Source organism: Periophthalmus magnuspinnatus, chromosome 14 (assembly GCF_009829125.3).
Source record: "Periophthalmus magnuspinnatus isolate fPerMag1 chromosome 14, fPerMag1.2.pri, whole genome shotgun sequence".
Taxonomy (NCBI): domain Eukaryota; kingdom Metazoa; phylum Chordata; class Actinopteri; order Gobiiformes; family Gobiidae; genus Periophthalmus; species Periophthalmus magnuspinnatus.
The window spans coordinates 5,127,723-5,141,534 of NC_047139.1; the positions used below are offsets into that span (position 1 = coordinate 5,127,723).

General features: G+C 38.8%; 1 protein-coding gene across 2 annotated transcripts in view; it reads right to left on the minus strand.

Moving 5' to 3' along the window:
• Nucleotides 1-13,812, minus strand: part of LOC117381861 (gamma-aminobutyric acid receptor subunit beta-2-like) — a 109,127-nt gene that overhangs the window by 41,684 nt on the left and 53,631 nt on the right. For both annotated transcript variants that reach the window (XM_033978898.2, XM_055226396.1), the window contains exon 4: nt 3,537-3,757. In XM_033978898.2, the coding sequence (XP_033834789.1) occupies nt 3,537-3,757 (221 nt within the window). The remainder of the gene's footprint in view (nt 1-3,536; nt 3,758-13,812) is intronic.

Sequence of the window (13,812 nt, forward strand, 5' to 3'; positions counted from 1 at the left end):
CCCGCTGCCAGGACGACCACGGAGATGTTACGCTCTTCAATAACTTTTTATAGACGCGGGGGTATGGGGGGCGTGTTTGGAAATGAAGCCACGAGCCCTGAGTGTGAGCGTCCAGAAGTGAACTGTCATCATTTTGGACTTTGAAGGGGAGACGAATGGGCCATCAACTTCAATAATCCAACAGGGCCGAGTCGCTTTTGGCAAACGCCGAACAGGCACATCAGATGCAATTCTATTAAAATCTATGCAACACCAGACAGCTTAAAGCCACAGGACAGTCACTTTTTGGCCAAAGAAAAGCATGTTTTGTTCCATTTTGGTTGCGTTTATTGCACTGAAAACCTAAAAATAAACAAGCGTCCTTACTCGGAGACGGCTTGCATCTCCACAAACCTGACTCTTACTTGGTCTATAGCGAGGCCTTCTGCTTGTTTCCATAGAAATGTTGTTCCTTTGGCCATGATCTTCCACTGTATCGTATAAAACATATCTACCTCAATTGAGAATGTTCCGAAGTATAGTCTTAAACTTTACATTTCCATATTATACCTTTAAACAGGGCCGGTTCAGCCTATAAGTAGACTAAGCAGGTGCTTGGGGCCCCGAGGCCACCAGGGGGCCCCTAAGAGCTCAAACATTTATATTGAAAATAATAGAATATATCAGGTTTTATTGGACACAGGGCTTGTGTGTTTACAGCAGTTGAAATATCCCACTAAAACAATAACTTTTTTACTAATCTATAGTAGTAAAATATCTGCTCTGTGTTTACACCGGAGCAACGACCCGACATAATGTGAATTTAAGAAACACACAACTGGACACACAACTGAACACATTAAAATCCACAAGAAACAAAGAAAAAACGTCTAGAAATGTACAAATCACAACTTATATGTTTGTGTTGTTCTTATATGTTTGTGTTGTTCTTATATGTTTGTGTCGTTCTTATATGTTTGTGTCGTTCTTATATGTTTGTGTCGTTCTTATATGTTTGTGTCGTTCTTATATGTTTGTGTTGTTGTTGTGTTGTTGTAGTTGTCACATTTTGGATGTTTTCAGTCTGATGTTGTTCTGATAAACACAAAAACAACTGGTCAAAGTGATGAGAGCAGAGTCAGAATGTGTCAAATGTGACTCAGCAACAGCTGAACCAGGAGGGGCCCCAGAGACACATTCAGCTTAGGGCCCCTGAGAGGAGGGGGCCCCAGAGACACATTCAGCTTAGGGCCCCTGAGAGGAGGGGGTCCCAGAGACACATTCAGCTTAGGGCCTCCTAAAAACTAGGACCGGCCCTGCCTGTAAATGAAAAGTGTGTTGTTTCTTGTCATACTTTTGGAAGTTACTGTTGCAGTTAGATACAAAAACATAAAATTAAGAAATCTGGCTGGTTATGAAAATGAACTTTTTGCTATATTGATTTTTATGTTTATGTTTATCCTCTATTCTTCTGGGAGTCATTTTTTTTTTTATCACAAAAAACATAAGCCATTTTTAAAGCTTAGTAGTTATTTAAAAATGTGCATATTTGGAGCAGAACTTTATAAACCGTGGAGTGAAAGTTCCTTGATTCGTTGGGAGGGGGCGCTGTGGCTCCTTTACAATCACTCCAATTTAAATGCAGTTGTTGACAGCGAGTCGTTTCATACTTTCCAGTTTGTTTTGCAGTAGAAATTGACAGAGGGTCTTTCATCGCACCCACTCCAGACCTGAGTGGATCAATATCCCCGAATAAAACCCGATTGATCGCAGATGTCACAAAACTCATTGAGATTTTGGATATTGTGAAAGCATCATTACGAGCGCTGAACGGTATCGAGCCGGCGGAGGTTCTGTCGCTGGCCGCGTGAAGAGCGAAGTTTCATTTTGAGAGAGAAAAATCATTAATATTATTATCTACACCGTGAATTAATTTGAATCTGGGATAAAGGATAATCCAATCAGAAAGCAGAATGACCTTCACGTGATTTTCTCATTGGGGTTGCCAGGTTCAACGCTGAAATCCAGTTGGTTTAAATCTAAAATGCTTCTTTTTGATATGAACGGTCACTATCTAAACCTCCAGTACGTGCAGTCAGTCATAAATCAGTGCTAGTGCAGCCTTTGCAGCTCACACTTGTCCATAAAAACTGAGAATTTACTGATTGAAGCCCAGGTAATCCAGGTTCAGTTGTGATTATTGGACCTTTTTTAATAGTAAGAGACCAGACTATACAACTAATGATACAAATATATGTATAAATAAATTATTGGACATTTAAAAGAAAATTAGAAGGTGAAATAAGTGGACTGTGCGCTTCAGATTCAAAATAAAACGAGGAACATCTGCCAGGTCTTATGATAGTTTTGAATTGAAGTGTTTAAGCGAAACATGACGTCTTCCACCCAACGCTTAAAATAAGTTAGGGATCGATTTATTATATTCTACTTTTTTATGTAATAATAGAAACAACTATATTCGTTCTTTTGTGTCTGATCTTGATATTTATTAATGTATAATCTTTGTTTTCTCATCAAAACTGATCACTGTGTGGTTGTACATCTGTATTAATGTGTGACTAAAGACTTTGCTCTCAAAACTATTACATATCCTAATGTATCTGCCTGCATTGACGAGACGACATCTGCACAGAAGTTTATGTACATTTAGAATATTTTTTGGAAAAGTTCTAGGAAACAATGTATTTTAAAGATTAAAGATGAGTTTAATCTGACTTTTTTTTTTTTTACATATAAATACGAAAAAAAAAAAAATCATCAGTTGACTTCTCCTTTCTGCTATTGTCTAATACACATCCTTATAATCTAAATAAAATGATTATTTGATTAATAAAAATAATATTGGTACTGTGTTTTGCAACTTTTTTTGAGTTACAACACATTTTTTTCCATGGTGCCAAATCGCAACTTAAAAAATTATGTAGACTTTGTATTTATAATAATAATAATAATAATAATAATAATAATAATATTTTTATGATGTTTTATTATTATTATAATTTTTTTTATATACCGCACAAAATTATAATCAATCATACTCAATCTCTGGTAGTGCTTCTTTTGTTCTTTCTCTACCGCTGTCCATCGCTATATTTATTATTATTATTATTATTATTGTTATTGTTATTGTTATTGTTATTGTTATTGTTATTGTTATTGTTATTATTTTATTTTATTTTATTTTATTATTATTATTATTATTATTTTATTTTTTATTTATTTTATTTTTTTTTTTTTTATCTAGACCGCACAAAATTATAATCAATCATGCTCAATGGTAGTACTACTTTTGTTCTTTCTCTACCGTTGTCCATCGCTATATTTATTATTATTATTATCATCATTTTTATCGGAAGTTGCTCAGGACAATCCAAAATGTCAAATTAAACAATAAAATCCACATATGAGTCGTTTTACTCAAATTATGATTGTTTTCAAGTCGCACTAATGCCCACACTGTAAATCAATGGACTGAGCCGCCGCCATCGCCCCATTCATCCACTAATCGACTAAATGTCCCCGGCACGGGGCCTTACCTGAGCCCGTAGAGCACGGTCCCGTCCGGATGCAGTCGGATCATCCTGTTCTTCACCGTCACTCCGTGCACAAAGGACTTCTTGTCGTTGAGGAAGTACGTGTCCGGGACCCACAGCTGATCCGCCACCCGGTTATCCAGAGTCAGGTTCAGGGGGATCTCGGAGTAGGACAGCCTCTTGTCCCGCCACGCCTGCTGGAAGTACATGGTCAACGTGTAGTCCTGCGGGAAACAGACACAGGGAAGAAGAAAGTTACAGAAAAGCCAAGAATTTTCTGCCGCAGATGTTTATTTTTTCACTTAACGGTGCTATGCCTGGTCCAAAGTTATTTCTCACTTACCTTGGACGTTCTGAACATCGTAATTAGTCACTGTGATGTGTTTTTTACAAGACTAATGCAGCGTTTTAGCATGCTAACGTGCACTTCCTGATCATCGGACAATAAAAACATGTGACAATAAAAAAGCTTTCTAATTTGATGTAATGGGGCAAGATAATTTTACTCAAATACATGAAAAAAAAAAAATATTAGAGGACATTTAATAGCTGTATATTATAGTAAAGTAAAAGTAGTACAAAAGTATTGCCTTCAGATGAGCAATTTATGTTAAAACAGCAGGATTTTGTTCAGAGTGCTCACTGTAAACAAATCCAGCAGCATTAATATTTGAAAGAAGACTGTAAAAATGTATTTGAGGATAAATTAAACCTGTAAAAATGTATTTGAGAATAAATTAAACCTGTAAAAATGTATTGGAGGATAAAATAAACCTGTAAAAATGTATTTGAGAATAAAATAAACCTGTAAAAATGTATTTGAGGATAAATTAAACCTGTAAAAATGTATTTGAGAATAAATTAAACCTGTAAAAATGTATTTGAGAATAAATTAAACCTGTAAAAATGTATTTGAGGATAAATTAAACCTGTAAAATGTATTTGAGGATAAAATAAACCTGTAAAATGTATTTGAGAATAAATTAAACCTGTAAAAATGTATTTAAGAATAAATTAAACCTGTAAAATGTATTTGAGAATAAATTAAACCTGTAAAAATGTATTTAAGAATAAATTAAACCTGTAAAAATGTATTTGAGAATAAATAAAACCTGTAAAACTGTATTTGAGAATAAATTAAACCTGTAAAAATGTATTTGAGAATAAATTAAACCTGTAAAACTGTATTTGAGAATAAATTAAACCTGTAAAAATGTATTTGAGAATAAATTAAACCTGTAAAAATGTATTTGAGAATAAATTAAACCTGTAAAATGCATTTGAGAATAAATTAAACCTGTAAAATATATTTGAGAATACATCGACACAGGTTTAAGACCGTAGGATTTATACTACACAACTTGTATTACACCATCTCATAAAAACAGTATATTTTGCTCTTGCCGAGAACATTCTGTCGTCTAAATAATTACAGCCTTTGCCATTTGATCATCCCCCAACCGAAAATATGATTTGGACTAGATTTTGATATACTGTGCAGCCCTAAATAGATGTAGTAAAAATAGTAGTAGTAGTAGTGTTACTGACTTTTTAATCATGTAGTATGAATAATAGTTGAGTTTTAGGAGAAGACAGAGAGGAAAAGAGAGACATTTCTCCACAAAGCTGCTATTTTTGGGTCTGAACTTTAAGACTAGACAAGACTTCAATATTAAATGAAGTTCACTTGAAAGCAAATGGGGCATATTCTCAGTGTACGAAGCGACTGGGGATTCCTCGTTCATAGAAACACAAGGTCGGTACAAAGAATGTGCGAGAAAAAAGGGACAAAATGAAGGGACAGAGGGTGAAGTTTTCCAAGATGGCGGAGTAGGACACCGCTCGACTGGTCCAAAAAACAAGATCAGGATTCTAACTCCAATTGCGACTCGTGTGTCCGACTGGAAAATGGAGACTCTGATGTGAAGCTGCACGGGCGAGACCACGCGCTCCAGGGATAACTATGTACTTATCAACATAAAAGTCTTGTTGCACGTGAGATTTGTTTACTCCTGCACAAGGTGACGGCACCGGAACGTCATTCGTCATTAACTCTTGGTACTTTCCGCACCTTGAAACTCTGCATCCTGTTCGCCGTATGGCCCAGTCAAGATACTTTGGTGTTGTTTTCTTTTCACTTTTTTGTTTCCCGTATTTAAACTGATTAAAAAGGTCTGTTACCATCTGTTTAGAAATGGTATATAATTCTATTTTTATTATTAGATATATATTCTTATCGTGTTAAACCTTGCTTACAAGATTCTTTTGTTGGGAGCGGGGGAAAATTGGGACTCGCGAAATTATAATCAATCATGTTCAGCTCCGGTTGTGCTGCTCTTGTTCGTTCTCTACAGTTGTACTTCGCTATATCGCGGTTCACCTTTCGCGGTCTCACTGTTTCGCGGATTTTTTAGTGACATTTTCTATGCTTTTTTACATCGTCTGATCGTGCATCGTGTTCTGCGTCCTGATTGGCTGTTGGACTGTAGACCATCGTCCATCAGTCTCCTCCGTGCCGTGTCTCCTCTCCAAATTTACATAAACGTTGGATCGCAGTGTGACTCTGAAGTGCTGTACGTTTTCAATTTGTTTTCTCCCCGACAAAACCCACGATGTCGATGAAACGTTCTGCACCGACAAAGACGCCTACGAAGGTTTGAACTTTGAGAGAGTTTAAACGAGAGAGAAATGTGAGAAAATGTTAACGCCTGTGTGACAAAAGTGTATAAAGTGTGTGGTGAGGGGTTTCACAGCCAAAAACATATGGAATAATTGTAAAAAATAAAGCTGACTACTATCGCGGACTACTTTTAGAACGTAACCCCCATGATAAACGAGGGACCGCTGTACTGTGAATAGCATTACCCTGTTATCATGGAATGTGCAGGGCCTCCATGTTCCACATAAAACAATAAGTATTTTCGACGTTGCTACGCTACAGAAACAAGAGCGAGAGATTAGCCAGATGCAGAACAAAACCTATAAAGTCTTTTCATCCTCTTCTTTCACTAAGAAACGTAGTGGGGGGTCTTGATTTCAGTTAAACATGCACTACAGATGACAGAGGGGGTTCTGGAAAAGACTCTCAAGGAAGGATTACTAACCAAAACAATGAAAAATGGAACAAACAAAAAAGTATTTCTATCTACGTATTCGCCCGATGAGTACGTTGTCGAGTTTTATAATGCATTGACATATTGATTCAACAGAATTCTTCTTAGTAGCAGGGGGTGATTTAAATGCAGGTCACATTTACGGGACAGATCGAACAAAAACGAATCAAGAGACCAGCGCCTAAGTTCAGAGGCCTTGAGAAAATGGGCCGTGAGCTGCTCTTGGGTTATGGGGAAATATAAATGAATTCTCAAAGCGATTCTCTGTGGTACAAACATCAACCAAACTCCTTCTCTCATATTGATTATAAATCTTTTTCCACTTCCATATATGACAAAACCTCTGATTTCAAATTTCTTATGTCGCTTTCCGATCACAGAGCTGTAACGAGTGAATAGCAACTTTCTTCTATCCTTAAAACGGAATTGAACGAATGAATTTGTAAAAGAAATGGAAGATCAGCGACATGAAACGAAACCTTCCGTCATGGATCCTGGCAACCTCGGGAATCCGTGAAATATATGGTTTACTGGTGTGTATATATATATATATATGGTCTGCTCATCCTTACCATTATTATTTGAAAATGACAAAAAAAAATTGTCAAGAAAAAGGACAAACAAATGGTACGTTGAGACTATGGCACCTCGGAACTCGTGATATATGGTTACGGGGAAAAATTGGATTGGGTTTGCATTTATGTTACCGTGCAGAGGAGAACAGGAGAAGCCACATGCTCCCGACAAATGAAAATATTCTCCCGGCATTTTATAAAATCTGTTTCACAAACTTGCACCGATCTGCTCTATTTGCTCTGACGGTGTTCGGGGGATTAGTTTTGGGATTGGACTCACGTGTAATACAAATGGTCATTGTCGTAGTGCGCATTTCCACATTCATACCAGGACTTACATTTAAATTCATACTCTCGAGCACTCAGTTATTTCACAAAAGGTTGAGAATAAGTCTTTGTTCCTAGACTGTGTTGGTGCCAATGGTAAAATGGTACCACACATTCAGCGACAGCATTCATCTGTGTGAGCTAGAATCGCACCGCCAACCTAACAACCTACCTAAAACGCAAGTTATTGGACAGACACATTGTGCAGTGTATTATAACTCTTTACAGGAAATATACTAGACAGATTGCCTCGTAAAGATAAAAAAACAACAACAACATTCCATCCCGTTCGTTTCAATGAGGCATCAACATAAAAACGTGGAATTTGACAGCGACGTGGGTTTTATTCATATGTTTATTGAATTTGGCAACGCGTATTAAGAAAAAAAAAATCCACTTTCTGTCCCACTGTTGTTGCCCGCTGCATTTTTACTGTGATATTTGAACCGCCAACCTTCGGATCAGTGGACAAACGCTCTACCAACTGAGCTACTGTCGCCCCCAATGCATCATCCGTGGAGTTCGCGTGGAAAAAACTGCTGTTTCGGTGACTGACAACCACACGGCCACGCGTCAGGAAGACCAGCGCATCATTAGGAAGCATTATGAAAGAAAAAATGTCTTAAATGTAACATTCTGCTGGACATATCACAGTAAAAATGCAGCGGGCAACAACAGTGGGACAGAAAGTGGATTTTTTTTCTTAATACGTGTTGCCAAATTCAATAAACATATGAATAAAACCCACGTCGCTGTCAAATTCCACGTTTTTATGTTGATGCCTCATTGAAACTTATTTTTTTTATCTTTACGAGGCAATCTGTCTAGTATATTTCCTGTAAAGAGTTATAATACACTGCACAATGTGTCTGTCCAATAACTTGCATCGTCTCTTTGAAATAAACATGTGCAAATTATCACTACTTGAACGCTACTTATTTGAACTATGTCTTAGAATCAGATGCAGTAGTAGTAGTAGACGTCACACCGGTTTATTCTTCAGTTTATCCTCCGTGATCCCGTTTCTTGGACCCTCCCTTCACCTCAGCCTTTGACCCAGCTCTTCATGACCGATACGAACACCTCAGCCTCCGACCCAACTTCCTTCGATCGATTTGAACACCTCAGCCTCCGACCCAGCTTCCTACAACTAGTACGAACACCTCAGCCTCCGACCCAACTTCCTACAATTAGTACGAACACCTCAGCCTCCGACCCAGCTTCCTACAACTAGTACGAACACCTCAGCCTCCGACCCAACTTCCTTCGACCGATTTGAACACCTCAGCCTCCGACCCAGCTTCCTACAACTAGTACGAACACCTCAGCCTCCGACCCAACTTCCTACAACTAGTACGAACACCTCAGCCTCCGACCCAACTTCCTTCGACCGATTTGAACACCTCAGCCTCCGACCCAGCTCTCTACTCCCTGCTCCATCATCCAACATTCACACTTCCTTGTTTGTCATAAACTCTGACAAACTTTTACCCTGAGTCTGTATCTTTGATTCCCCAAACGTTTCAACAGATCAATGTCGTTTAAAGCTTGAGAAAAACAATCTGACAAGCAAAACTATCTTTTTTTTAAGATTCTTTTCTCAGCCCAAGGTTTGTTTTGTTTTCATACCTGACACTTTTGGACTGCTCACTAGCCGTCTTCCTCAGCGTGGTCACGTGCTGCTGCTGTGACGCGTTTGGTCAGCTGATGGAGGCAGGACGACAGCGCCATCTGCAATCCGACTTCTTCAGGACAGTATTCCAGGTGCGTGAGAGTAAAAAGGCGCCCTTGTCCCGGTTTATCGCCCCGTGGGCATGTTTTTCCGTATTTCTTACTGCCTCCACTGGTAGGAAAACAGCACCAAAACCTGTTTAAATCAGCTGATCGGACACGTCACAGCAAAATCACGTGACCAATCTGAGGAAGTTCGCTAGTTTGAAGTCCAAAAGTGTCAAGTATGAAAAGAAATTAACCTTGGTCTGGAAAAATAAGCTACAAAAATGGAAGACCCCAACTAAGACGTTCTTTGCCTGGATACTAAAAACAGTACAGTAACCCAAATTGTAAAACGCTGAAATATACATTAGCAACTCCAAACTCCAGAGTCGCTTTAATCAGATGCAACCTAATTCCCTGACATTAAATCCTTAACGTGGAAAAACAGTCAAGCGAGCATTCACTCAACTCACCAATCACCATGAAATATTCAAATGCATGCTGTCTGAGGAACTTTTGTCATGACTGGCACTTCAACTTCCTCCCTAACATGCATTTTTCAATATGGCTGACAGGTACAGATCTGACATCCTGCCCCGCCCTGGGATAAGAGAGTTAAAATGTGGGGGAGAGTCGCACGCATGGCCTCAGTTGACTCAAATGGGTTTTGGTTGTGCTACTGTTGTTTGTACCTTTTGGCTTTGGGAGCAGACACTTTGGGATTGAATTTTTAAAGATGGACGTTTAAATATTCAGTGGTGTTGCGGAGGGTAAGGGTGGATGAAAAGAAAAACAAAAGAGAAAGCGAAGAGACAGGGCTGCAAAAAAGGTGTCCCAGAAAATAATGTACGTGACAGAAACGTTACTTGGTAAAACGTAGAGTCTGGATAAACGTCACGTGCACAACTTCATGAGCTAATGGCAGAAAGGAAAGTCGCAAAGTTAGCAATTAGCTAGGCCCGTCATGATAATCACGACTTTACGTTCAGCGCATGACGGATGGAACAATCATTTTTGGGGTCAATATTTGTAGTATTTTCTTTGCACTACTGGGAACATGTTGTTTTTGCTGTACTACAATAACATTTGAACTGTAGAAAGCTGAATTATGAACGTGTACGACTCATTATAGACACAAACTAACTACTTAAGTGTTGGTTTCTGTTATGCATTTCTTGCGACTCATATTTTTTTTAACAATCTTGTACATTTAGAACACTTTCTTGGACGTAATCTGCTTAATAATTTGGTTTCAATATCATTGTTTATCGTCTATACTTGAAAATGTGTCTACAATTACTCAACCTAATATAAACTCATCTATTTCTTGTACCCAGAGGTGTGTAGTACTGGTTCTCAGGCTATGTGGGTGAGTGTCTTGCCTAACGACACAATGGCAGTTTCCGCTGTTATGTCCTTCTTTACCGTAAATCTTTACTCGTCTTGTTACAGATCTCTTTACCTTAAATATATCCAGACAAGTACTAACTAGGCCTGTCACGGTAACACATTTTGAAGTGTGATATATTGCTGAAGTAAATATAGACGATAAATGAAAATACTGAAACCAAGCCATAAAGCAGAAATATTCACGAAAAGTATTATTAAAAAGTATAAAATATTGTTAAATGCTATTATAAATAAATACATAGCAACACTTAAATAATGGATTTGTATGATTTTAGCTCATAATTCAACCTTCTACAGCTCAAATCTTATATTACAAAAAAAAAAAAAAAAAAGACCAAAATGTTCCCACTACTACAAAGAAAAAGTTCCCACGATAAATATTGACCCCAAAAATGACTATTCCATTAATTATATATTTAACTATACGTCGATAGAGTATTTCAGGCATCGACTACCATGAACCCAGTTACTGTTACTTGAGTGAAGTACATTTAAATAATACACAGTAACTTTTAAGTAAACACAAACTTTTTTGAGTAGTACCAATGATAAAAAGCGTAACAATATCTAATTTTTGTGGTTTTTGAAAACAGTTGAAAATGAGTTTGTGCCATTTTAAAACTTTTACTTGAGTAGTAACGTTCGCAAATACTTTCTAGCAATTTCTTGAACCCTGGCCTTGCACTTGCGTAATCATATTTTGACGTAGCATTAATGATAACGAACGATAACGCCACGTATTTAGTATTTTCATTACATATAATACTTGGATACTGTAGTTTTCAGCCTGGCCCAATCCATCCCAACCTGATATTTTGAATTTTACGAAACACAAATTACAGTTAAAGTATTCCAGCAAACGTCTCAACCAATCACGAACAAGAAACGAAGTGCGTCCTTGCGTAACCTCGCTCTCAAATTCAAAATCTCTTTCATTTCAAGAGATAACAATAACCTGTCTCAACTTCTTACACACCAATCTCCCAGCACTTAACATGTTTAATTACACAGATGTAATCAGACTCAACTTGTTGGTGCTATAATTGGGGCCAGCTCGGCTCTTCTGCACATGCTCAGTTCAGTCCTCTCTCCTCTCCCCAGTCGCTGCTTATGTAACAGTGAGACTCTCGCCCGGTTCCTGGCCCTCTGCGCTCGTGTGCACGTGTCGGTGGAGGCTTCGGAGATGCTTGTTGCCATGGCCGCCGAGCTAAACTATTTTCTACGCACTCATCATTACATGGCATCAAAGAGGAAGCGCTGGCTGCGATGTACCGAGCAGCCGGGGGGGGGGGGGGCCCTCTCGGTGTGCGCAGCGCTTGTAGACGCGAAGCAGAGCGCACGGTGGTGATTTTACTGATTTGGAAATAAAGAAAAGACGTGGGATCTGAAACCGGTACCTGCAGCTCATTATAGACTCTGGAAGACGCTTTGGTTTTAGACATATCATTATCAGATTGTATTAGATTGCACGTTAAAAGGTTCTTTCCCAAATATTTGAGCAAGTACAGGACAGATATATTGTGCAAGCAGCTCTTATAAACTCATCGTGGTGAATAATTTGAATGCTCGTGATGATTAGGTAAGGGAGGAATAACTTTGGAGCACTGTAAACTAGTTATGTTCACGTTTTTAAAGACAAACCAGGTACAACGCTTTTAACAAGTTAGCAAAAAATGTTTGACTAGCACAAAAAAACAAATAAATCTTCATGTTTGCTGGAAGATAAACGTGCGCAGTGTAATATGCTTGTGGAGATGTTATTTTTTTTGTAAAGAATGTCCCTCAGTATTGCTTTAAAAAGTATCTATCATGGATTTATTCATTTTCAATTCAGGTGTTTTTCTTGCGGTCGCTAAAGAAAGAGCCGTGTTCAAAGGGAAAGATCTCGATTTACCGGTCCGTCTACGTTTCTACCCTCGCCTGTGGTCATGAGCTTTGGGTAATGACCGAAAGGACAAGATCACAGATACAAGTGGTCAAAATGAGTTTCCTCCTGAGCTCGGAGTAGAGCCGCTGCTCCTCCACATCGAGAGGAAGCAGTTGAGGCGGCTCGGGCATTTGTTCAAGATGTCCCACCGGGAGGAGGCCCCAGGGGAGACACAGGACACGGTGGAAGGACTACGTCTCTCAGCTGGCCTGGGAACGCCTTGGGGTCACACCGGAGGAGCTGGAGGACGTGTCTGGGGTGAGGGAAGTCTGGGAGTCCCTGCTTAGACTGATGCCCCTATGACCCGGCCCCGGATAAGAGGAAGAAAATGGACGGATGGTGTTTTCTTACTTAAATAATGTCTTGAATCTAACTGATATTGGGGCTCATCTTTCCACAGATCTGATTTCTAAAGTAGCTGTTGTCGTCACCTGGTTGTTTCCATGAAGAGCGATATATATACAGTGAAAAGTTCCAGGTAAAACATTATAATCTGAAGACAAACTAGTGGCAAGTCGCAAAGGTATTTTTAACAAAACAAGAAAAACACTAACACAATAAATGAAATAAAAGTCAACGCAAAACAACGGAACCTCCCAAGCAAAAACATTTCAAAATCTCTCTGGAGAAAAAGTAGGTCGCTGAAAAGTTACATAGTCCATCTTTTAAGTTTCATGCTGTTCACTTAAACCCAACCTACCGCTTTCAATAATCCTACACATTTTTAAAATTTCAAGGATCATAATCACGGGTTAATCCCACACGTAGAAAACAGCAGCGTGTTGTGTGTGACTTATACCTGGCAGTGCGGATTACACGGGATTTTCCGATTGTTTCCCGGAGGCTCGGATTGAATCGGGGGACCGCCTTTTGTGCTGAGAATTGCATTACTTGTCACAGTCGCTCTGACAATAAGCTTCACTTATACAAGCCCCTCTGTCATCCCGCCAACCGCATACGTAGCTCGTTACTATATGAAAGAAAACGACTTTAAAAGAGAGGAGCAGAAATTGACAGTTGTATTGGTGCTATTTTTATTGAAACCTATGAGTGACGCCATTGTCATCCCCCTGAGTGCGTATTACTGTATTCAAGACAAGACAGCTACATTGTGCGTCGTCTATTCTTCGCACATGGGAGGTAGAGGTTTTCACTCAACAGAAAACCAGCGGAGGCTTGTCATAACAGCGTCCGTAATGACCATCAGAGCA